The following is a 25266-nucleotide window of genomic DNA, read 5'->3' as shown; positions in this document are numbered from 1 at the left end:
CTCGGAATACCATGATGCCTTGCGCCTCTCGCCCCAGCGCATGCGCACCACCTCAGGGATCAGGATCCAGTTAACTGTCAAAGCAGCTCGGGTCCTGCTGTTCTTCGCTGAAATGTGGGAATAAATCCGTTTTTTACCTCCTTTTGGAAATGTCGACCGGAGGGTTGGTGTCGGCGGGTTTCTGGCTTCTATAGAACAGTGAGTATTTTCTGAAATAACCCTGAAATCCAGTCAAATGTCAAGAAATGAGCCGCAGCGTCAGATGTTTAAAACCTCGGATGACATCCAAACAAAAGAGATTTAGGAGGGCAGCGGTGCAGCGGGGACTGTCCACAGCTCTGGGTGGGATGGCTGCATTACATGTCACGGCTTCCATGGAGCTGCAGCCACAGCTAACTGTTCTCCACGCGTCTGTGAACCGGTCAGTGTCTGATGGAGGGAAGCTAGACGCTACTGGTGCTCCCAAGAAGTCCAGTACCCTCCGGAGCTCTGCCTCAAGGACCCACCCTGAGGTATCTCACCTGCCTCCGCCCAGACTCCACCCTGTCCGGAATGTAGAGAGACAGGATAGATGTCTGTCCTTTTCTTCGCCAGAACACACCACCTCTATGTATTACTGTTTTACCATCAGGCTTCTTTGTGTGTGTCTGCTAAACTGTAAAAGTACCTCGAGGAGTTTAAGTGTTGGCTGATCATGGAGAGAACAACTTAACTAACTAATAAAAAAGAAAAAATTCCAAATTGACTGACCCTCATATGGTAAGTTTCATCTAAAGTACTGGGTTGTAGGTGAAAGGATTATATGCGATGCTATTATAATTCTTGCCAATGTTTACACGTATCCATCAATGGGGATGTTCTGTTGGGTTTTCTGTATCTGAAAAGGGTTATTTAAATATCCAAGATAAAGAAAAAACACACCTTGACAGAACTTTGCATTTTGACTATTTTCTATCTTTTATTGACAGAAACAAATTTAATGTGAAAGCACACATACTCTGGATTGTTAATATAATTTATTTTCTTTGACCATTTTGTTGCAAATGGCTGTACTATCCATGAGATTAGATTTTGAGTTTTTGAGTTTTTAACAAAGGGGTGTGAACAGTTTGCTGCTGCCTATAAGTGCTGCTGATTATTGCCTAACAGGTTCCAGTGTCTCATCTATACATTTTATATGTCTAGGTTTGATTTATTTGAATGTTTTATTCATTCTTACATTGGTTTTAGGATTTATTATTCCATTCATTTTAAGGGCTCATATTTTAATATTCTGTTTCATACTCTATGATGTATTTAGAGTGTGTGTGTGTATATTTCCATGTTTATGTTTGTTTGGGCTCGCAGAGACATATTTCCTTATTGATTTGACAATAAAGTAATTAGTCTTGACAGATTTACAGTTAACTAAAACAGAACTACTATTACTACTACTACTACTATTTGCAAAGTTGCATGTCTTTCAACTTTGCTGTGAGAGTCTTTAGTTGACTCTTTCTCTATTTTTCTTGCAGGTGCAGTTTGGTCCCAGATGCAGGATGCGGTGGTGTCCCAGCTCTGTGCTGCACCTGCTGCGCTGTGTACGGTCCCGCTCCTGCACCAGGAGAGGAAAGAGCCGGCTGCCTCCGTGGATCAGGGAAACATGGGCGTACATACTACTGCTGGTGCAGTCACTTTGCTTTAACTCTCTCACTGACTCAGATGTGGTGTTCGACTCAGTCTTTGAACCAGTTTTTTGGACTGTGGACTACGTCACCCGCTGGTTTGGCACAGTGAGTTTGTGTTTGTCTGTGTGCTCATATAATTAGTTACAGCAAGTTTTGTTTCTATCTGGAGAATGATCTCTGTGGGTAACCACTGTCTCTGTCTGGAAGGTGTTTGTTTGTCTGGTGGTGATACTGACCAGCTCCATCCTGGCGATAGTCTATATTATTCTACTGCCTCTGGTACTCAACACGTACTCCCCTCCATGGATCGCTTGGCACATTTGTTATGGACATTGGAATCTCGTCATGATTGTTTTCCACTACTACAAATCTGCCAGGACCTCACCCGGGTATCCCCCCACTGTAAGCCTTCAACTTCCCTTTTCAGCCGGAGCACAAATAACTTTTCTAAATGGGCTTAAACTGAACTTACATTTACCTTTTTACCAGGTAAAAAACGACAGTCCATTTGTGGCAGTCTGCAAAAAGTGCATCATGCCCAAACCAGCAAGAACACACCACTGTGGTATCTGTAACAGGTGAGTCATTCTTCTCCTCTTCTATAATCTCATTATTGGGGAGAGATTTTTCCTTGGAGATTCAGATGTATGGTCTATATACTGTATGTCTATGTATCTCAAATGGACTCTAAAACGAAAGATAAACGATCCTATACTCACAATAGCTTAGTAGAAAAACGGACTTACTGGGGCCAGGCCTGGTTAGCAAGATCCTTCTGGTGTTACATGCATTTAGGGTACTATAGTTATATGTTGTCTGTTAAGAGAGGAGGGAAAAAACACTGTTTATATAAGTATCAAACTGAAAATTCTCTCTTCCCTTTGTAGGTGCATTCTGAAAATGGACCATCATTGTCGTATCCTTTGCACTTATCATCATTTTTGTTGTATCAGAAATCATATAACTTGACAGTGAAAAAAAATAGACGGTGGTTTGCCTTAATGTCAGCGTCTCAGCATGGTTAAATAACTGTGTGGGTCATTTTAACCACCGTTACTTCTTCTCCTTCTGTCTCTCCATGACTTTGGGCTGTGTTTACTGTAGCATCAGTGGCAGGAACCTGTTCCTGGAGGCTTACAATGCTATTGAGGTGAGTGGCTCAGACTGACAGCACACTGTTTGACAGATGTCGGCTGCAGGACTGCTCTAATGTTGTTCTCGACTGTTTTCACTGTCTACATTTCCTCCGTGTCAGGTGTCTCTCTCTGTGGGGCTTAAATGTTACCTTACTGACTAACATCTCATGTTTCTGTCTTCAACTCTTGGGTTTATTCGGGCTGTTCCATTAGCACTTTAAACATTTGGATATGGATAAGCCAGGGGTACCAGTAACAGGGATGGGTCCTCTCATAGGGCTGCTTCCCCCTGGCCAGGTACAGTCTCTAAATAATCACACAATACAATCACTGTTGTCTTTGTTTATTATCACTGTCTAACATTTCTTCTTTTCATTTTGATCAAGACCAACTATCAGACGCCTGCACCACACTACACCTTTAAGGAAAAGATGATTAATAAGAGCATCATCTACATGTGGGTCCTCACCAGGTAAAATCTACATTTCAAGTTGTCACTTGCAGTGTATAGAACCTTGCCACCCAATGTTACCTAATACATAAAACAAGCTCAGCAGGTTTCATGTGTTTAGTAGATAAAAAACAGGACGCTTTTGTGACAACATATTCCACCAAGGAAACGGCAAAGCTTGTTTAATCAGTTTTTACATTTATAAATGTATAATTTACGCAAAGAAATATGCTACAAAATATCTGCATTTATGTTTATATTTTACTTAAAATGTATTTGTTTATTTTCTTAATTCAAGGTCTATATATTTGGTTATATTTGTGTTGGGGTCTGTATAACAAGTATATACCCCAATCAGGCTAGGCTTACTTTATTAATATTGTTTTGTCACTGTAAAGCCATTTCTTAATGATGTCATCATGACAATATTCGTATGATGACAAATGATTGGTTAATGTAAGTAAGCTGTTGTTCGTGTCTCTATTCTTATTGGTTGCTAAAGTTCCTACTTCACAGTGACATCATGACAGCATCCCTACCATATGATCATAAATTATTCTTTAATTTATAATGAGCTTTAGCTTGTGTCTGTGCTGTAGTTGTACACTAGCATGCAGGGTTATTATCAAGCCTTTGAAAAAACATTTGAGTTCCTCTTTGTCAAGTATAACGGGTGAAATCCTTCTAGTCAGCCATTAGAACTTATCCCCTCCTGTACTTACTAAACTGTGAAGTGCTTTGACTTGTCCCATGTTAACTCTACACAGTGTCCCATAAATCACATCCTGTTGACTGTCAGTACAGGGGTGTGGAAGTGGGACAGGGTTGTTGCTTTTATTACCTTGGCAGCGGATCAAATGAAGTGTCTTGTGTTCTCGCAGCACAGTGGGAGTGGCCCTAGGAGCTCTGACATTTTGGCATGCAGTTCTCATATCCAGAGGAGAGACCAGCATCGAAAAACACATCAACAGCAAAGAAACGAAGCGATTGGCAAAACGGGGAAGGGTAATTATGTTCGATAATTACATTTTGAAATCGTTCTTGTTGTGATAACCTGGGGTCTCAACCCTCAATTAAAGGAAATTAGTTTTTGTTTTATGTTGAATGTAAAACATGATGAGGTTTTAATTACTCATATTGTTTTCTCTTAACGGCTCTTCCAGGTTTACAAAAACCCTTTCAACTACGGCAGGCTGAATAACTGGAAAGTCTTCCTCGGCGTGGAGAAGAGAAGGTGTGTTTCTCTGATGTTTGTAGAGGTTTTCTGTTGATGTTGCCTGAAATGATCTATGAACAATATACAAGTTATTCTTACCTGTGATTTGCTCCATCTTTTGTCCCTAGTCACTGGCTTACCCGTGTTATCCTTCCATCTGGACATCCTCCACTTTGTGATGGGTTGACGTGGGACATCTTACCATTTAAAAAGGACCTGATGCCTGTATGACAGACCCTGCCTGGGAATACTTGTAGCTTATTGTTGTCTTTTCTGTGTCCAGCCCCCTCTGGTCATTCGATGTGGTTGGCTTTAAGGATATGTGCATGGCAGCTCCATACAAGGAAGAAATGGGGTCGTGTCAACCTCCAATACCTCAAAAACTTTCTGTGGCATTGCTCATGGTTCGACAGCCTACGTTTTTCAGCAGTGGAAAAGCAAAGTGTCAGGAATACTTGACTGGGTTTTACTCACAAACGGATATTACTCGAATATGAGCATTGTGAAAATTATCATTTGATATTTTTAAAAGACACGTACTGACTGACATATCATTGGACTGAAGTACTTGTTAAATAATATATATATTTTTCTGAAACAGATGATCTTTAGAACAAAATGGTTCATCTTAATACCTCCTCCTCCCCGTATCATGCACCCCAGTCCAATATTATCATTTGATTTGAACATTCAAGCAAAACTGCAGTGCCATCACAATGAGTTATTTATCTGTATTTTGTACCTGTTAAGTTAATAAATCTGTTTTTATTTAAAAACATTGACACTGTCAGTGTTTACCTAATACTGAAGAAGTGTATTGTTATTATTACACATACACAGATTTTATTATTGTACAGCAACCTTAAAAAGATGCATTTTTACTCTGGTAGGCTTCTATGCCTTCATATCTGTGTTAAGTTGTTTTCCTCCAGGATCATTTCATAATATTCTGACAAACTCCATCTCCAGTGTTATGTCACAGGGTTGTTTACACAGACAGACTCAGAGACATGCAGCCACTGGAGGTGGATTAATTTAGATGCACGCCAGATTTGATCTGCACATACACATGAATATATTATAGCAGAAAAAGGTCGACACATCAGTGAAATGAAAACATAAGAGAGAATGGGTCCTGGTGGCGTTGGTTAAAATGGGGGAATGTGAAAGAAAGTTATTGTGAGGTAGAGAGAAGAGATTAAGGGATGAAAACAGATTTCAGTTTGAATCCAACCCTCTTGCGCTGCTCACTGCTCATTACACCCACCCACTCTGACTGAAACAGACAAGAACATGTGTCAATATTTATCCTTCCAGCAGGTGTCACTGTTCAACATGTCAGGTTTGGGCAGATCAGCTTTGGATAATTTATAATAACTCAGAAAAAGGGAAAGGAATCCTGCAGTTTTTGGAAGAATTTTATTAGATGTAATTACTTATTCTGATAAATAGGGAAAAACTATTTAAATAGTAATGAAACTTCAAACTCTCTCTCTCTCTCTCTCTCTCTCTCTCTCTCTCAAGGATCATCAGCTGGTGTCTTAATTGCGAAAATAGTAATAATGTATATTGTTTATATACGACCATTCTTATTGTTGTCATTATTATTATTGTTAATATTAATTAGATAATAAAAATGACTATAAAAACGACTTCCGCCCTGTATTTCAAACTAAAACCCTCGTTCAGAAACACAAACATTTATTACACAATAGCCCCTTATGTGTTTTTTTTACTTTCTTTTTTCCCCAAGTTCATCACAGTAAATGATGTTTTTAACAATCTGGACCTCTGACTTTTTTTGGCAAACGGTTTAATTAAACACAAGCAGACCTCTTATTGTGAAGGAGTCCTATCTCAGCTCCTGCTCTTATTCTGGTGAGCAGATTTATCTGAAGTGCGCATGCGTGCAGACTGAACAGGATTTAATTCCAGCCTCGGTACCAACGGGTCCGTGCGCGTGAAGTCTCGTTCATCATGGTTCGGGGTGAATCTGGATATTGATTTCGGCTTTTCTTTTCTTTTGATGAGAAACAGTTGAGATTTACTGGAGGTTGTGCAGCTCACACACACGCACACACACACACACACGCACACACACACACACACACACACACACACACACACACACACACACACACACACACACACACACACACACACACACACACTTACTGATCCCCTGTCAACCCGCTGCTGACTCTCATCTGCTGATCGTCGCGTCAGGATCCAGAGATTCAACTTCACCGTGGAAGCAAGTTCGGATGTGGCAGGCAAACTGCAGACGGATGCATAACTTAGCGCACTGGATTTCTGGTATGGCAAAAAAATAAATAAACACATTTCTCAAATATGTAGAAAGTGAAATCAATGACATCTCACGTGAATGTGTGTATTTAAAACCATGCGTCAGATAAAGTGTAATGTGGCATTAACGTGACTGACGTTGGAGAGAGGCTGGCAGTGGCTCAGGCGCGTGTGCCCGTCAGCTGGCAGTACACGTGACGTAAACATCGCGGCTCGTCTGACCTCACAGGAACAAGGAGTGCTGAGCTGTCATTATTCCCCCATCACGCTTTTCACACCATCGTTATCATCACATATGCATTTTGAAGAACGTGTAGCTGGAGGATGTGATGCGGACACTGATGTTTTCTGTCTCCTGGCTGCGGTGATGCAGGGGCCGTGATGGGAGGCTGTGTGGGGAGGAGTAGGACGGAGGGACCAGGGAGTGCCCGGAGCTCCACGAGGAGCAAGAAACGTGGAGGTGAGGATTGTGAGACACACGTCGAAGTGACTCCATGTTTACATGCACCATGTTTGAGTGAATGCACAAGAGAAGTGCTTCAAGTTTTAAGAGATGATGTCCTTCAATCAGGAAGTGGGGGGTGAGGTGGTTTCTGTGCCTTGGCTTTTGCAGAGGGTGCTGTTAGAAGTCAGATTAGACAATACGGTAAATGTTTAAGTGTATTCATATGGTGGTTTTCCAGTGTCATCGACCACTCAGTGCACTTTACAGTACAAGTCATATTCACCCATTCACCCACCACTTTCCATGAGACACTATTTATACACTGTCGACACAGCCAGGGGATCAGTATCTTGCCCAAGGAGTCTACAGACTGAAGGTCATGGGGATCGAACCACCGACCTTCTGGTTGGTGGATGACCCTCTCCACGCCCCTTTCGGGAGGCAGAGAGTGTCTCAGCCTGAGAGAGGCTACAAATTATTTCTGCAGGCCTTGCACTGTTCCATTGAAACGTTATTCCATTACCGTCAAGTGGAAATTGCTTCTGTGACACAGCAGACACAAAATAATTATTTCAGGACGCACTGTCCCAACTATTTATGCAACTGATTGGCTCACTTAGCAGCAGGAAGATAGGCAACAGGATGCAGCCTAAGAGATTCAGGCATTTCATGATAAAATGATTCCTGTAGCTGCAGCGTAGACGTCTGCCTCAGTCTGCAGGCTTACTGACTCAGGTGCTCAAACATTCCAGGCGCCACGGCTTAGTCATGTATCTAATCTGTGCCGAGCAACTTGCGCTGATAAGGCCGGTGTTTAAACTCTTTTCACTTCATTCCTTGTGTGACAGAGAGGCACCGGGTTGTCATGCATTATGTATTGAGCAGCAGCAGCAGCAGAAGCACAGGGTGGTTTCACATCAGACGTTGACCCACTTGGTGCAGGAAGAGATGATGTACCTCAACTCTCAGCTCACGTCCTCAGCACTTGTACTTTTGTGAGATGCAAACGCACAAAACCTCTACTTGCTCTGTTAATGCAAATCTGAAAAGATATATTTGCACGTGTTCATGTGGAAAACATCACCTGTTGCATGAGAGGTCACAGAAGTACCGTAGCTTCTCCTTCAAACATGCCGTAAGAGTTTGACAAGGGTTTATTGTCTGTTAATAGGTTTAACATGTTGCCTTTGGGTATTTCTATCCTGCCGCTAAATACAGCTGATAGGATTAAGGCTTCTTCTGGCCCGGACACTCAAATTACTCTCCCCATTAATTGCACCTTCTTCCATGAACCGATTCCTGTGGTATTTTTGGGGGGTGATGGATATTAGAATGGAGTGGAGGGATAGTGGTAATTTGAAGTCAACTGGGCGAGTGTCACGACCATTAGCTGAGCTTTAAATCGGCGAAGCAGTGGCCATCCAGATCAGGTGGGGTTGTCTCGTCAACTGCACTGCGTGTTTGCGGAGCAAGCTGGTTGCACACAGCTGGTGTTGTGCTCTTCCTCCTCAGGCCCCCGGCTCTGTAGCTCATTATTGCAGACTTTTGATGTGCAGTAGTTCAACTCGGACTCGAACCTCAGAGAAAGAGCAGCTATGGGAGTGCCGAACTCCAGAGAGTACAACTACTACCATGCTCCGAATACACCCTTTAGGATTTTGTTGAAAAGTAAGTATAGATTTTTTTTTGTCTGGGGTGAGAGAAATACTTTCATGTTTGCTGTTTTCATGTTTGTTTTCATGTGTTGTCTCAGAGGGGTTTGTGTCGAGTTCAAGATCGTCTGTGCTGTTGTTACTACTGTTCTAAGGGTTTTAAGTTTTTTCATAGATTTTTACGTCATTTTATCAATGATTTGAGGTTATAGCTTTAATTTATTTAATAATATACATAATTATAATGCGTAATTATTGATATTTTTCCACAGTGCTGCCTCTTTAAACTTTCATGGAAACTTGCATCACTTGCATCACTGATGGATTATAAATCAGTTTAAAGATGTTAATGTTGCAAAGCCGATACAGGACTTACTTGCTTGTATGTCAATATTTCTGAGTTAATGTATTTTCCAGTATCATAGGTTGAAAACAGTGCAGTGCAGTTTTCAAAATAGCATAAACAAATGGTGCAACATTAATGGGTGCCCAAAAATTAAGGATTTTTTGTCAGTTCCTTTTCAGGTGCAGGTTTAGTTTTTCCATCCACTGTGAAAAGCTTGAGCCACTGACTTCAATAGAAATTGCTAAGCTCAGATTCCAGGTACATATGGCTCACAGCTCATGACACACGGGCAAAGTTGACCTTGTGCATCCACAGTGTACACAAACAATCAGGCTCAGTGACGTGGGTAAAACCATCGTCACATAATCCAGGTTGTCATCACTGATGACATTCGCTTCATTCTAGAAAACACAGAGCCAAAAGGTTACATTAGGATATTATATTACAGTATGTACAACCAGGGAAAGGTGTGTGTTGTTGTGCTGTTGCCCATTGTTCATTCACTCAAAACCTCTTTACTGAAACCCTTTAAACCTTCAACACATAACTTATATTCCACTTACCTGAGTCTGTTCTAGGATCCTCAGACGTGAAATACTTTTGCATTTGTTTGGTTTACATGTTCATGCGCACAATTGCGACTTTGCAGCTGCACACACACAATAACAAAAGCAGATATGAACCCTGAAGAACTATCTTTGTGCAAGAGAAATCAAATGAATATTTTAATATTGATTATGCACAATCATAATGAATAATCACTGGCATAGGATTGATAAAAGGAATACTGAATATATTTTTATAGTCTCCAGACTCCGGTCATCTTGTTATTATATTGCTTTGAAAGTGTTCATTTGATTAAATTATGTACAAAAATGACCCTTAACACCAGATCCACACTCGCCTCACCTGTAAAGGTCGTGGTGTCACATATAACATATGACGAAAATCATATTCATTTGCATATTGTGTGATGGGAATTACACTTATACTTAAGTCAGAAGATCAAACTCTGTTATGTCTTCATGCACTATACATCAGATAGTAACCTAGACTGTGTTTGACAGCAGCACAGCCATGTTTGGAAAAGTTCTACAATTTGAAACCATATGATGACGTGAAGTGTAGTGGATTTGTGTTTGTGATGTTGTTGTGCTTGCTGCTGGAAGACTTATGTGTTTTCGCTGCCTTTCATTGGCCAAAGGGTGCTCATCTCTCCAACCAATGCCTTATGGGATAGGGGCAGATAAATCCTGTTATGTGGAACCTGATTACTGCCTATAATCTTCCGCAGTGTGTGTATGTGTGTGTGTGTTTGTGCGTGTGCATGTCAGTGCACATGTTATGTGTTACTAGCCACTGCAGTAATCTGCAGCACTATAAATAATCACTTTGATTTCCCTCTCCCTGTAAACCAAATTTACTTTCTTGGTACGTGGGCACAGTGGATATGACGGCATGTTCCACCTTGGAAACACCTTCAGTAGGTGTGTGAAGTTACTTTGTCCGTCTGCTGTTGGACTTCTGGCAAAGAGCAGTTCCGTGCATTGTGGTAATTGGCTTGTGCTTAGCTCATGTAGCAAATGAAGAAGTTGAAGATATCACAGATGTCAGGGGATGTACACAGCTTCTTCTCAAGGATGACTTTTACTAAAGACTTTAGTCTGGGACCGAAACAAGTGAGAGTACATTTGAAAAATTTAACTTTTCTACTGTGTATTCCATTTATTTTAGTTTATATGATTGTGGAATATTTGTTGTTGTCATAACGTTTTTTTTCATAGTTAATTCATCCTCAGCTTGATAACTCTGCTTAGGGACAAGACATTTAAATGAATGATTTACTGATATTCACACGTGTCCCAAGGTCAAGATAAAGTGATAAAGGCCTGAGCCAACAAATCAACCATCTACAAACTGGGCCGGTTTCTCATTGCTCCACTGCTCTATCATCCCTTTTAGCTGTTTTACCTGTGTCATAAAAAAAAATAAAAAAAGTTAATGCAAATCTAGAACCTTTTTAAGAATTAAGAGTTGGGGCACCCGGTGGATCACCTTGTTGGGGGGTCACCCCGTGTACAGAGGCCTGAGGAGGCCTTTGCTGCATGTCTTCCACCTCTCTTTCACGCTTCTGTTCTCAGGTCAGATTAAACACAACCTTCTTTTCTTTTTTTTTCTTTCAAGGACGTAATGAGCCCCTCAAGAAGGAGCGTCCAAAGTGGAAGAGTGAATACCCAATGACGGAGGGCCAGCTGAGGAGTAAGAGGGATGAGTTTTGGGACACGGCTCCGGCCTTCGATGGACGGAAAGAGATCTGGGATGCACTCAGAGCTGCAGCTCTGGCTGCGGAGTGCAATGACCTGGAGCTAGCACAGGCCATCGTGGACGGAGCCTGCATTACTGTGCCACATGGTACGACCACACCCACAGGCACATGCTCACCAACGCGCACACTCAGATATTGCAATGTGCTTCATCCAGATGTGAATTGTAAGCTGTAAATGTTGTGGGAACCTCCAGCAGAAATGCACTGTAATAATTCAGAAATTGTCAAAGGACACTCTGCACAATCCCCATGCATCAGTTGTTCAGAGATTACTACTGTGGTAGTTACATAATAGTCAAAGTGCTGCATGACCGCTGTGAGTGGACTGGTGCACACAGAGCCATGACAGTGTTCATGCACTGTGTTCGTGCTTTCTACTTTCAATAGTGTTGTAAGTAAATATAATGTAAATGTATTGGCCTCGTACTTCCCCTGGTTGACAGACCTGGGTTTTGGAGTAGAGGAAGGGTTAATGTGTCGGGGTTGGAAGGTTTTGGGAAACAGGTTTCTGATGTGGATCCTACCTCCTTCCGCAGGCTCCCTGACAGAGAGTTACGATGAACTGGGAAACCGCTACCAGCTCCCGGCGTACACTTTAGCCCCGCCTGTCAACCTCATCTCTGAAACGTCCAGCCCGAGCAAAACCTCTGAATCCACCCATAAACAGGCCCAGCCCCCTCCGTGCAGACAAGAGTTCCAGCTGCGGGTGCGGTTGTCAACAGGTAAGAAATACCCTCCATGACCTGTGACATACTTGCACATACAAAATGACATTTAAATGTAAAGAACAACATGTTGTGCAGTTTTCCTCATGCATATACAATATCACATAGTCTCTTCTCAGCTGGAGACTGATTTATAATTCATAGCCTTTCAGTGTCTCGCAGCTTGTTCATGAATCTGTGTCAACTCTTATTTTTTGCCTTGTGGTTTCCCTCAGGGAATGACGTGCGTCTGACAGCCAGCATGGCGGACTCCATCGCCGAGCTGAAGAAACAGCTGGAGGAGCAGGAAGAGATCGATGTGATTCGCCAGAGGTGGTTCTTCTCCGGGAAGCTCCTGACCGACAAGACTCGACTTCAGGACACCAAGATCCAGAAGGACTTTGTCGTCCAAGTGATTGTGAACGTGAACCCTTCAGTCATACCGAACTGAGGGGGAGACAGGGGGGCTGTGAAGCACTGAAAGGGATGAAGGAGGTGCCACAGGGGGCTGCAGGGAGAGGAGTAGGGCCTGAAATCACTTTCCATTTGGTACTGCAGTGGAATTTTCTGTACATTTTTATATAATAAATTATTGCTTTTATATTGCTCCTTTTTGTATTTTCCTTTTTTCCAAATGAAGTAAGAATATTGAAAAGCACTGAAACACTTTAGAGAAAAAGTAGAGTCCTAAGATGTGCGTCCAAATGTCTGTCTGTGTGTCTGTGTGTTTGTGTTGACCATTAACTAGTTGTTTACATGGACCCTCCCTCCCCGTGTCACGTGTGTTTACTTGTGCTTATTCATAAACTAAATCTGTTAAATCATCTCTGGGATCCACAGAAGGAAAAATCCATTCTCCTATTATTTTATTTTATTAAATTTTTTTTCAAGATTTCTGTCATGCAATTTAAGAAACAGGCTGAAGATGATAGAAAAAGAAACATGTAAATATCAGTTTCCCACATGTGCTGTTTGGTCTTGCAACTATATGCACACTACATTTTCAATTCACACTCTTTTATTCATAATGAGGTCACGGAATGCAATGAATGATCAGTTTTGTTTATCATTCTCATCACTCCAAACAAGATACTGTATTTTTATTTACAATACGATGCTCCACTGTACTTCGATAACTTATCAATAAATATTGTTAAGTCTAAGTCATTATGTACTTTTCTGACTTAAGCACCACATGTATGTCTCCACAGAAAGGAAAAAGTTGGAACTATGTTAAAGCAATATTGGTACAGTATGTTTCTGCGATGCACAATTTAAAATATTCAAAAGTTTTTCAGTTTTCCCTTTTTTCCCTAGTGTATAGTGTATGTAAATATTACTGACATCTCCACCGACTGCTTTCAGATCATCATCATACTACGGCCATAATTTGCAGAAATTGTGGTTATCTTTAAAGGTCCAAGGTGTAAGATTCAGGTGAAAGGGATCTATTGGCAGATATTAAATCTAAAATAATCCTAGTGATGTTTTCACCAATGCATAATCATCTAAACTGTATGAATTGTTTTTTGCTTTACCCTAGAAAGAGCACTTTATATTTAAATACTTTACATTTACATCGGGAGTGGGTCCTCTCTACGGAGGCCGCCATGTTTTTTACACTAGTCCAAACTGGACAAACTACACTTTTTGAGTTTTTACGACAACTGAAGGGGAGGGTGAGGTGGGGGGGCATTCAGCTGCAACATGCAAATCCACCACTAGATTTCACTAAATTCTACAAACTGAACCTTTAAACCTCTGTCTGTTTGTTTTAAAGGAAGATTACACAAACACAAGAGGACGGAAATCCAGAAAAATAGGTGGATGGATGCAGTACGAGTCAGGGGAGAGGCCATCAAACTTTAATGTGGATCCAGGAAGATTTTTCTCTTATCAGTGACATTTCTCTGGGTATTTTTCAACGTTTGTCTTTTTTCCCAGAGAATAAAATGATGAAATAAATCAGGCACATTTGAACTGATATCTATGAGTGTGTGGAATTTGGTGCAGCTTTATTTCAGGGGACTGTTGGGTTGACTTCTAGTTTGTATGTGTGCTGTGGACAGCGCCCTCTAACGGCAGAATAACACCACGTACAGCTCAGATATACACCCCAGACACGTGAGAGGGCCTGTGACGTCACTCCTGAGCGACAGAGCCGTCTGCAGCAGCTCGGGCATCGGACCAGATTGTTATTTTAAACCCCGAAAATGGTGAAATCGGGGAAACTTCGGTCCGGGACGGGGTCGAAACTGAAACGGTGGAAGAAGGGACACAGCAGCGACTCCAACCCGGAGACCAGTCGCTTCCGGCAGGCTGCTAAAAGCCGCTTCTTCAGCCGACCCACCGGTGAGACTCCCCATTACACGTGGGTCTGTGGCTAGTGGCTAAACTTAGCTACAAGCTAACCATTTAACTTTTAGCAGCACGGGGGAAGTGTGTGTGCTGCGCCATTCAGTGTGTGTCAGTGAAACCAGTCAGGATGTCAGTGGGAAATAACTTCAGATCTGTCTTACTTCTTCTTCAGTCTGTTTGAACAGCCTGAATCCGACTGTTTTCATTTGATCATCACTGCAGTGTGTCTGTGTTTGTGTGAGATGCACCTCAGTTTGTCCTCTTTAAATGATCACTGATGTCCAATTGGGTTACACCCTGAATTAAAGTGAAATGGAAATACAACAATAAGTGTAACAATAAAACACTTTCATCCTTGAACCGACAATTATTTATAACAGTGCAAAAGATTCAATAGAATAAAGCAGAAAATTACTAAAAGTTAACAAAAATTAATAAGGGATGGATTTTTTAAAAGTAGTATCTGTGGTCAAAACACGTCGTGAAATATTTGGCTAAAATGAATACAACTTTAACCCTGAGATTCAATTTGTTTGTCCTTTTTAATATAAAATGTAATAATAGTTTGTCCAATCACAGGTATCACTGTGGTTTTGCAGTTTAATCATTTCATGAATAGTTTTCAGGACAACTGAACCAGGAAATAAACCGTTTTAGAGTGTTTCACTGGATGAGCAGTGTAGGAAATTATTATAAAATCTGATTTGGGGAAACAAAGCCATAACCACGAAGGTAGACTGTCCATGGATGGGTCAGCAGTAGTTGCTTCTCCCACGTCGGTCTCTGTTAATCTTTAAATTGATTCCAGGCCAGATTAGAATACAATGAAATCATTGAGCTTCATCCTAAAGCATTGTAAAGGTAAATTTAAAAAGTTTAAAAAACCAAGTTGACATCGTGTTTTTCCTCCACAGAAAAGAGTGATCTAACAGTCGATGCCCTCAAGCTTCACAATGACCTGCAGACGGGTCCGCTGGAGCTCGGTGCAGGCCGCAGCAAAGACGCCTTCATGGAACAGGAGCCGGATGAGGCGTTTTCGGAAAGAACCTCGGGCACCTTCCTCAGCGGCCTGTCGGACTGCTCCAACCTCACCTTCCGAAAGGTGCAGCGCTACTGGGAGTCCAACTCAGCAGCTCACAAAGAGGTAGGAATTACAGCAAAGGTAGATCATGTATTTACAGCACCCCATTCATGAATAGATTTATGAGATATTGTGGGGTGTGTGTCATGTTTGCAGACTCTAGTTTTGATGTGTTGGCATCATATTTGCGTGTAGCACCGAAAAGAGAGATTTAAAGTTGATGCAAGGATATAAACCCCACTAACACATTTTTGATTGCAAATATAATCCCTCACAGATTTGTGCAGTGTTGGCAGCTGTTACCGAGGTGATCCGTGGTCAAGGAGGGAAAGAGACTGAAACAGAGTACTTTGCTGCTTTGGTGAGTGCTGCCTTTTTTCTAGATATTCATTAAGATAATGAACATCTTGTTTTGTGCTGAAAAGTGTTAGTCAGAGGAGGTGTATGAAAATGAAGCATGTTTGTGTGTTTTTTCTAGATGACCACCCTGGAGGTTGTGGATTCAGCAGAGTCGCAGGCTGCAGTGGCGTATCTCCTCAACCTTGTCATGAAACGGTTGGATTATACACTTCTTTTTTTTCTCCCAAAGCAATAACCTCCAGTGATGTCATCAGATGTGTGACTGGTGTATTGTGTTCCCCAGGGTTCCTACTCCGGTGCTCATATCCAAGTTCTCGGACACCACCAAGGCTCTGATGGACGTCATGACTAAACAGGCCACGTCTGAGATGGGCTCGGCTCTCAGATGGGTAAGTAGATTTGTTTCTGCACCAGTTTGTCTCTTTTTTTGGGCCATTTCTGTAAAACTGTAGCAAATATATATATATATATATAGTTTTTAATGCCTCTGCGCTGGTGACAGCCAGTGTTCAGAGGGATTATGTTTTGGGATTGTCCGTTCAGTTTTGGTCAACGATTAACAGATTAGATTTGGGTGGTCAAAAGTTTGAGGTCACAGTAGCCTCACAAAACATCTTGAACATGATATCTCATGTCTACTCATTGGGAATCCAAATATTGACCAGCTCTCACTTGAACTTAGTGATAAACTAATTAGATTTTGGAGGTCAAAGGTCATAGTGACTTCACATGAGTCTTGGACAAACTGGATGTAGACTGGAGCTGCACTGGTCGGTGGAGGGATACACCCGCAGGGAGGTAATTCTACTTTACTGTTTGCTATAGATCCTGTCATGCTTGGCCACTTTGTTACGGAAGCAGGATGCGTCTGTGTGGACTTATCCGTCCACTCTTCAGGTTTACCACGGCCTGCTCAGCTTCACGGTGCACAGCAAACCTAAGGTCAGTCTCATCCTCCTCGGAAGTAACACGTGTTAAATTCAATATCGAATAAGATGCTAACATCATCCACTTTTCCTCTCCAGGTTCGCAAATCAGCACAGCAAGGTGTTTGCTCCATCATCAGAGGAAGTGATTTCCTGTTCACAGAAAACGCCCCCGCCCACCACCCTGCTGCAGTGACCACAGCCAAGTTCTGCATCAAAGAAATGGACCAGGCAGGAGGTAAAGCACCAGGATTATTGACACAATGTACTGACAGATTATTTTTGTCTGTGAACAAATGGAAGATTTTACTCTGTCTGTTTTTCTCTAACCCCTCAGGCAGCAAAGAGGACACCACCACACTTCACATGCTGGGTCTTCTAAAGGAGCTGATTGGGACGTTTCCTCAGGGAGCCGTCAAGCCCTGTTGTGAGACTCTGCTGCGAGTGATGACACTCAGCCATGTGGTGAGAACTCAGAAAAAAAACGCATAGTTGCAGCCAAATGCCCTTTGTTCATCTACACGGTCACTCGAACGTAGTTGTTGTTTAATTTGCCGGCTGTGTTTCCGGTTGCAGCTGGTGACTGCGAGTGCCATGCAGGCCTTCCATAAGCTGTTCAGCGGGAAGCCGAACACTTTAACCCTCTCGCCGGAACTCAACGCTCAGATCATCACGGTGAGGGAACACAAACAAAAAAAAAGAAACATCTTTAAAGAATATGGTGTGAAAACTTGTCATCTCTCATCTCCAGGCCCTGTACGATTACCTGCCCAGTGAGAACGACCTGCAGCCTCTGCTCGCCTGGCTCGCCGTCATGGAGAAAGCACACATTCACTTGGCAAGGTAATAAACTCACAACAGCAACACTCTTATCTTGTAATCATGCTTTTTTGGGGTTTTCTAGTCAGACAAGCTAAGTCTATTGTCTACTGCCTCTTTGTCCAGCTTGCAGAGTTCTCTGAGTTTCGGTCATCTCCCTCGCCTGTTCTCCGCTGCCATGTCCTGTCTCTTATCGCCTCACACGCAGGTGGCTTCTGCAGCCGCCAACACACTGAAGGTAACGGATTCATCTTCCAGATAGGTTCAGACCTGGTATTAACATCCATCCTGAGAGATCCAATCACAAGCTGACGGCTCTGAGCTCGCCTTTCGTCCTGAATGGGACCACATGTGATCAGATCTCACTTCCCTGCTCTGTATGCAAATAAACATGTACGTTATCTGTGTTTGTGAAGAACAGATACTGTGTTAACCCAGTCTGAGATAAAGATGTGTCCGATGTCAATTTGTATGTGTGTCAGTGAGATATAGAACGCGTAGTCAGGAGGGGCTGAGTGAATCAATGCACTGAAGGTAGCTCTACTATGGAATAACCCATCAAAGTATATATAAATTACTCATTGAAAAATCTATTATGTCAGTGATGATATTTTGGTGGCTGCCACAAACAAATCAACGTATAAACACTGAGAAGCGTTAAAATACTTGATTAAGAAACGGTAGTAGGTCAGAGGACCTCCGCTGAGTAGGTGGTCCTTCACATGTGGCCCAGGATCCATTTATGTTCACACAGCAAAAAGAATTTGAACCTCTGAATGTGGTCTGAATGGATCTCAAGCCGCCCTGAGGACTCTTTTTAGTGCTGACCACTTGTGATCAGATCAATCAGGACGGATGTTAATACCACATCTGAACGAGGTCATTCATGTTAATGTGTGTTTAGAGGTTCATTTCTTTGTCGTTCATTTTCAAGTCTTCATCTTTTTTTCTTATCTTTTTCAGACTCTGTTGACTGAATGTGTTGGCCCTTACTTGGATGGAATAGGCATCATCAGTGCCACAGCCTCTGCAGGAAATCCCTCTTATATCTGCAAAATGTTTCGGTAAATTCCAAATTCCAGTCTCACTTTTCTTTAAAGAGGCTACATGTAAACGCTCACCCTGATGAGTGTGTGTGTGTGTGTGTGTGTGTTTGTTCCAGTATCGTAGAGGAAGGATTGTCTTATCGCTTCCATGCCTCCTGGCCATTCGTGATGCAGACCCTGGGCTGCTTCTATCGGGTTGCTGGGAAACAAGCTCACCCCGTCATGGCCAAGGTATAGTCACACAATGTCATCGATCACCGTGTGGAGTAAAGATGGTGAAAACCTTTTGCCTGAGTCTTTGTGTTGTGTCCTGTGTGACAGTCCCTGCAGTCCCTGGCAGACCTGCGCTCCACTCCTCAGTTCGCCTTCAGAGGAGAGTTGGACCTGGCTATAGGCGGCGCTGTGGAGAGCATGGGACCTGAAGTTGTGCTTGGTGCTGTGCCTCTCAACATCACTGGCTTCAAGTAAGAGCCCAGAGACGCACAGTGGAGCAGCCCTCTCGTCTCCCTGTGGTTTAACTGACTGTGTCGTCTTTCTTTCACCAGCGATGACTTGGAGTTCCCACGAAGTTGGCTGGTCCCGGTCTTACGGGATCACGTGAAGAACACTCACCTTGGTTTCTTCAATTCTTACTTCCTCCCTCTGGCGTCTACGCTCAAACAGAGAGGTAAAGATCATGTGTGCTCCACTTGACCGTGATGTTACCCGGAAGGTGGATTGTCTTTTTCTAATGACTTTGTCTTTGTGTTGCAGCTGAAGAGTTGGAGCAGGCAGGACAGAAACTAGAGGCCAAAGTCTACCAGACTTTACAGCTTCAGGTAATGGACTTAACACGACACCGCTCAGTATCCTGAGTAAAATTCTTTATTAAGACGTACGTGTCTGTGCTCTTCTTATTTTCAGATTTGGACCATGCTCCCTGGCTTCTGCACGTGTCCCGTGGATCTGCTTGTGTCTTTCAAAGGCCTCGCCCGCACAATTGGTGTAGCCATTAATGAACAGCCAGACCTGAGACTCACAGTGTGCCAGGCTCTGCGCACCATCATCAACAAGAGCTGCTCCACAGGTAGGACGCACATGTTCAGAGACAAAGACGATACAATACATTAACCCTGTGAACTGTGTGAATAGAAATGGTCCAACAGTGCCTACATTGGTATTTTTGCTGACTGTGATGTCACTTCTTTGAGAATGTTCAAATCACATCTCTAAAATCTGTAGAAAAGCTAATGTAGATGAATAAGCTATAATAAATGTACTGAAATTGTGTTGTAAATTGTAAAAAGTACAAAAAGCAGTTAGGGTCTGCCCACAGGAGGCTTAAAAACACAGAGGGTTAAAAAAACATGTTTGCTTTATGTCTGCAGAAGAAGAAAAGGCTGAAGTGGGCCGCTTCTCTAAGAACTTCCTGCCCATCCTTTTCAACGTGTACGGCCAGCAGCCGGCAGCCGGAGAGTCCGGCACCTACAGGATGGCCGTGCTGGACACCATCAAAGTTTACCTGACCGTCACCGAAATAGACGTGAGTCGAGCTCAATGAGCTTAATTCATTTGCACAGTGATGAAGCCATGTTTGATATGATTATTTAACTTGCATACCGAGCCATTACTGTGATACATGTTTCACACAGGAATGATGATTGGTTGACTTCACTAGGCCCCATTTCCTATCACTAATCAAAACTATCATCCACAGATGACCTGCACTTTCCTGCAAAAAGCCACAGACCGACTGAGCAGCACCGAGACCAACGAGTTCACGCGGTACGATAAGAAAACAGATTATTGAAATGTATCTTATATATTTTTAAATATGGTAGATGTCAATATAGTTACTCTTGTCTAATTTTTGCTCCTTTTCTACTCTTCAGGCTGTCAATGATGGACCTTATAGTTGCCATGGCTCCCTTTGTAGATGAGGTCACCATGACTAAAACCTTTGAGCTGATTCGGCCATATCTGGAGGTATTGGAACACAGTCTTCTCAGTTCGAACCTAATTGAACCGAAGTATATTCCGTGTTAACCTTGTGTCTGCGTTTGTTTTCAGACCAAAGACCAGGGCATGCAGAAGAAGGCGTACCGAGTGCTGGAGGAGATTTGCGGTGGAGAGCGAGATGAGTGCAGATCGTTTGTTTTGGCAAATCTGGAAACGCTCAAAGTCCTCCTGCTCGAGACTCTGAAGAACGCCTCGTCGCCAGCGAAGAGGGTGAGACCGCTGCGCCGAGAGCAATAAAATAAATAAGACATCAGATTTGACTGTCTTGATTTACAGAGCTGTCTGATGTTAATCTCTCTCTGTATTTTTTGCTTGTTCTCAGCCGAGACTCAAGTGTCTGGCCCACATCGTGAAGAGGCTCAGCGAAGAGCACAAAGACTTTATCGCCGCACTGCTGCCAGAGGTACACACACACACACACACTCTCATGGACGCAATCAAGTGGTGTCAAACGCACAGGGAATTCTGATGTGTATCATTTTCATGACTATGTTCTCTCTGGCAGGTGATTATATGTACGAAGGAAGTTTCTGTTGGAGCTCGTAAGAACGCCTTCAACCTGCTGGTGGAAATGGGAAATGCTTTTGTCCGTTTCTGTGGGAACACAAAAGGTAACACTCTTGTTCTCCTCTATGTGGGTGTGGGTGGGTGGGTGTGGACTGTGAGGTTTTAAACATCTGTCTCTGATCCAGATGCCATGGAGCAGTATTTGGTATTGGTGTACGCAGGATTCGCAGGCTCCGTCACCATGATCACCTGCACAGTGTTGGCACTAACTCGATTAGTGTTCCAGTATAAAGGTAAACCTGGTGACTTTAAGCTGTTTGCTGTTGCTATTTTAAACGCTTGTATTTGCGAATGGGACTCAGTGCAGCACCTTCTCTTTCCCAGACTCCATCGAGGTGTCGGTCATGGAGCAGCTGCTGCACAACATTTGTCTGCTGCTCTCATCTCGCACGAGAGAGATCGTCAAAGCAGCCTTAGGCTTCATCAAGGTCATCCTCTTCATCATGGACCCTAAGACGCTGTCTTCACACGCCACTGCCATGGTATGAATTGCACATTGTCAATACTGGAGTTAAGTGTAAAGATGTTTGTGCACTGATTTAACGGAGGTTTCACTCTTGTGTTCAGATGGAGGGCATCGGCAACATTCATGACGACGTGAGGAGGCACTTCAGAACAAAGCTGAAGAACATCTTCACCAAGTTCATCAGGAAGTTTGGGTGAGTGTTTGAAATACGTTTTAAAAATACATGAGACACGAGAATGAGCTCAGGGGAAAGTGAGTATCAGTGTTTTATACTTTCTGGTGAGGTCACATTATCCGACACTAAATTAGAGCTGAGTCAGATGATGCCTTCACCTCGAGACGTCCTCCAGGCCTGATCTTCAGAAGTGAAGGATAGTAATTCAAAAATAATATATAGGATCTACAAATATCTATTACATTGTTCGTTACATTACGTCTGTGTGATGTGTGTTTGTGTATGTGTCTGATCATCTGGTGTGTTTCTAGTTTTGAGATGGTGAAGAGCATGCTGCCTGCAGAACACCACAAGGTGCTGATAAACATCCGCAAGGCTGATTCTCGCACCAAGAGACGCAGACAGGCCAGTGAGGGTCAGGACGACTCCGAGAGCGAAGAGGAGGGACCTACAACAAAATGCGAAAGGTTAGACCAACGCTCCACATGCATGTGGCTCTGCCATCGCTTATACATTCATCCTTTTTCTCTTTTGTAACCTTGTCTCCTGTTCTTTTTAAGTATTGAGGACATCCTCGCACAGTCGGATAGCGATTTGTCAGAGGACGAAGGAAAGGCTAAGAAGAAACCAGGCAAACGGCAGAAAGGACGGGCCTGGCTCAAAGAAGGAGAGGAAGATGAACCTCTCAACTTCCTGGACCCGAAGGTTTCCCAGCGAGTCTTAGGTAACAGACTACAGACCCTCCTTACTTTCATTTCTCTAATCGCTTCCAGCTTGTGTGTCGATTTCCCAAGAAAACAGAGATGAAACGTGTTTGTGTTTTTTCTCAGCCACCAACCCAGCGCGGAAAAAGAGCACCAAGGTTGACCATGGCTTTAAAGTGACTTCAGATGGACGGCTGGTCATTAAAGAGGATGAAGAGGAAGGTGATAACGGTGAGAAGAAGAAACTACTGTCGTGTGTGCGTGTGTTTCTTTATGTCTAAACAGGATGTGACACTGACCCGTTACTGTTTCCACAGATGAGGGAGAGATGAAAGATATTCTAGAAGAGGCCGGAGTCAAGAGTGTGAGTTCTTAACACCTGTGATACAGGAGTTGTATAATTTTGCTGCTATATGTATTGCTGCTTTTTATTTATTATCTTTTTTCTCACCTTCAGAAAAAGTCACAGAAAAGGAAGATTCAAGATGACAACTTTGATGATGACATGGACATCGAACCCCAGTTGAAATATAAAGGTATGATCATTATCACTCACTTATTGTAAGGCGCTTAGGATAAAAGCGTCAACTAAATGAAATGTAATGTAATTATGAAACGGTATACTGTTTGTATAGCAGTATGAAACCCCCCCCAGGATTTTCTTTAGGTTACAATAAATTGTTCTTGATTATTTAACCTCTATAAGTTAGGCTGCATAAGTTCTTTTTATTTATAGTTATTTATAACAAAGTTAATGGTCATTAACTTTCTTTGTGATGAGGATTTGAAGACGACATCTTTTGAATCATTCAATTTCAATCAACATTTTAAAACAATAAACATATATTGGCCAATAGATTTTTTACACTCAGTATTGGCATCATCCCCCAAAAGTCCATATCGCTCAGGCTCTACTCGATGATATGTTGGTCCATGAAGATTTGTGATTTCAGACTAAGCAACACTGTTTTTTTCCCCCCACTCAGCTGGAGGCTCAGGTATCCACAGACCCCTCGGAGGCAGACAAGACTTTGGAGATGATTACAAATCAAAGGTGAGTCTAACAGCGTGCACGTACACACACACACACACACACACACACACAATGCAGCAGTTGTTGGTTGGAACCATGAAGTCTGAGCTTCTGTTCTTTCCTCTCACAGAAAGGAAAAGGAGACGTGAAGAAACAAGGAAAACCTGATCCTTATGCTTACATCCCTCTGAAGAAAGCTCAGCTCAATCGCAGGTACGAGCAACATGTCTCTGTGGATCTCAACATGTCTCTGTGGATCTCAACATGTCTCTGTGGATCTCAACATGTCTCTGTGGATCTCAACATGTCTCTGTAGATCTCAACATGTCTCTGTAGATCTCAACATGTCTCTGTGGATCTCAACATGTCTCTGTGGATCTCAACATGTGTCTGTGGATCTCAACATGTCTCTGTAGATCTCAACATGTCTCTGTAGATCTCAACATGTCTCTGTAGATCTCCATAACAGATTTTATTTTCAAAAGTTGGGCACTGACACACCTCTTTTATTGTTGTTTGCCCACAGGAAGCGAGCCAAAATACAGGGCCAGTTCAAGGGCATGGTGAAAGGAGCCCAAAAGGGGGCGCTGTCTGGAAAGAAAATGCAGAAGAAAAAGAGGAAAGCCTGAGGGGCACATCTTATATAAATCCAATGGACTCTAAATGTGTGTGTTTGCTTGTTCATACACTCATACTGAAATGTGAACATACACCTCGGATGTGTGTGTGTCTGTGTGTTTCTGTCATGGAAAGTGAAACCAGTTTGTTTTTAAACTGTTGACGTCCTGCAGTGAGTGAGTAAGTAAACAAACAAACAAATATTGTGTTGAATGTGCTGTCCCTGACTCGTTCGATATTGGCTGATCAAACGGAAAATCATTTGATTGTCAAATAAACCCCTCAGACAAATTAACCAATTAAATACTGTTTGGGAAGAGTAACGTGTCCCTTTGTTGTTGCGTTATTTGGGCTCTTGGGGGCGCTGTAGACTTCTGAATTATTAACAGTGAATAGCAGCAATTATTAATGCTTTAATCAGGTAATTTTTGTACTTAATTAAAACAGTTTTCAAGCTGAAAAGTGAAAAAAAATCCTGTTTCTCATTTCAGTAACACACATTTACCTCCAGATGCAGTTATTGTTTATGTGCCTTCAGTTCTTCTCCTTCCAGGCATTGAGAGAGAAGCTATATATATTTTTGTGGTGCAGGCTGGTGTAAAAGCCTTGTGTGATTCATGTCCTGTGAGAGATTGCAGTAAAATGAGTCATGAAGTGACAAACTGACCATGATCCTTTGTGTCTGAGCCTCACTGTGTCTCTCAGCGTTTCTCAGGAAGGGGAGCAGATGATGTAGATGCTGATTCAGGACATTTTCAGACCTCACGTCATCGGCAGTGCAGTAATATACTATGTGTATGGACATACTTTAAATAACAACCTTAACACCCTTTAGCTTTTTCACACTTAATTGTATTAGGATTTT

At 42.5% G+C, this 25266-nt stretch overlaps 3 protein-coding genes across 11 annotated transcripts; all 3 read left to right on the top strand.

Annotated features, from left to right (window-relative positions):
- Nucleotides 1-31: 31 nt before the first annotated feature.
- zdhhc16a (zinc finger DHHC-type palmitoyltransferase 16a) lies at nucleotides 32-5279 on the top strand. 5 transcript variants are annotated; one of them, XM_035172759.2, is made up of 11 exons: nucleotides 32-198; nucleotides 1515-1772; nucleotides 1875-2069; nucleotides 2157-2245; nucleotides 2555-2583; nucleotides 2684-2817; nucleotides 3017-3100; nucleotides 3190-3275; nucleotides 4136-4259; nucleotides 4418-4488; nucleotides 4599-5279. In XM_035172759.2, the coding sequence occupies exons 2-11, from the start codon at nucleotides 1539-1541 to the stop codon at nucleotides 4699-4701; spliced, it is 1149 nt and encodes a 382-aa protein (XP_035028650.2). In that variant the 5' UTR covers nucleotides 32-198; nucleotides 1515-1538; the 3' UTR covers nucleotides 4702-5279. The 5 variants fall into 5 exon arrangements, with proteins under 5 accessions (XP_035028650.2, XP_047198328.1, XP_047198327.1 ...); XM_047342371.1 differs by lacking the exon at nucleotides 32-198 and adding an exon at nucleotides 557-759 and having other exon boundaries at nucleotides 4141-4259; XM_035172758.2 differs by lacking the exon at nucleotides 32-198 and adding an exon at nucleotides 582-759.
- A 1099-nt stretch (nucleotides 5280-6378) lies between these two features.
- On the top strand, nucleotides 6379-13413 carry ubtd1a (ubiquitin domain containing 1a). 5 transcript variants are annotated; one of them, XM_035172096.2, is made up of 5 exons: nucleotides 6379-6786; nucleotides 7151-7237; nucleotides 11405-11632; nucleotides 12083-12268; nucleotides 12487-13413. In XM_035172096.2, the coding sequence occupies exons 1-5, from the start codon at nucleotides 6735-6737 to the stop codon at nucleotides 12699-12701; spliced, it is 768 nt and encodes a 255-aa protein (XP_035027987.1). In that variant the 5' UTR covers nucleotides 6379-6734; the 3' UTR covers nucleotides 12702-13413. The 5 variants fall into 5 exon arrangements, with proteins under 5 accessions (XP_035027987.1, XP_035027989.1, XP_035027988.2 ...); XM_035172098.2 differs by lacking the exons at nucleotides 6379-6786; nucleotides 7151-7237 and adding an exon at nucleotides 8321-8890; XM_035172097.2 differs by lacking the exons at nucleotides 6379-6786; nucleotides 7151-7237 and adding an exon at nucleotides 10378-10772.
- A 966-nt stretch (nucleotides 13414-14379) lies between these two features.
- Nucleotides 14380-25073, top strand: rrp12 (ribosomal RNA processing 12 homolog). Its single transcript, XM_035172094.2, has 34 exons — nucleotides 14380-14602; nucleotides 15523-15752; nucleotides 15967-16050; nucleotides 16168-16244; nucleotides 16333-16438; nucleotides 16875-16991; nucleotides 17075-17213; nucleotides 17313-17440; nucleotides 17552-17650; nucleotides 17727-17818; nucleotides 17921-18032; nucleotides 18758-18858; nucleotides 18957-19071; nucleotides 19162-19304; nucleotides 19386-19507; nucleotides 19594-19658; nucleotides 19744-19906; nucleotides 20208-20362; nucleotides 20537-20604; nucleotides 20712-20805; nucleotides 20890-21048; nucleotides 21161-21241; nucleotides 21344-21449; nucleotides 21531-21638; nucleotides 21730-21887; nucleotides 21973-22064; nucleotides 22358-22513; nucleotides 22607-22770; nucleotides 22877-22981; nucleotides 23068-23114; nucleotides 23208-23286; nucleotides 23737-23804; nucleotides 23914-23996; nucleotides 24310-25073. Exons 1-34 carry the CDS (start codon nucleotides 14464-14466, stop codon nucleotides 24410-24412), a joined length of 3858 nt encoding a protein of 1285 aa, XP_035027985.1. The 5' UTR covers nucleotides 14380-14463; the 3' UTR covers nucleotides 24413-25073.
- Nucleotides 25074-25266: the final 193 nt, after the last annotated feature.

Source organism: Hippoglossus stenolepis, chromosome 12 (genome assembly GCF_022539355.2).
Source record: "Hippoglossus stenolepis isolate QCI-W04-F060 chromosome 12, HSTE1.2, whole genome shotgun sequence".
Lineage (NCBI taxonomy): Eukaryota > Metazoa > Chordata > Actinopteri > Pleuronectiformes > Pleuronectidae > Hippoglossus > Hippoglossus stenolepis.
The sequence above is the reverse complement of the archived record's forward strand: the minus strand, read 5'-3'. Positions and strand labels throughout refer to the sequence as shown.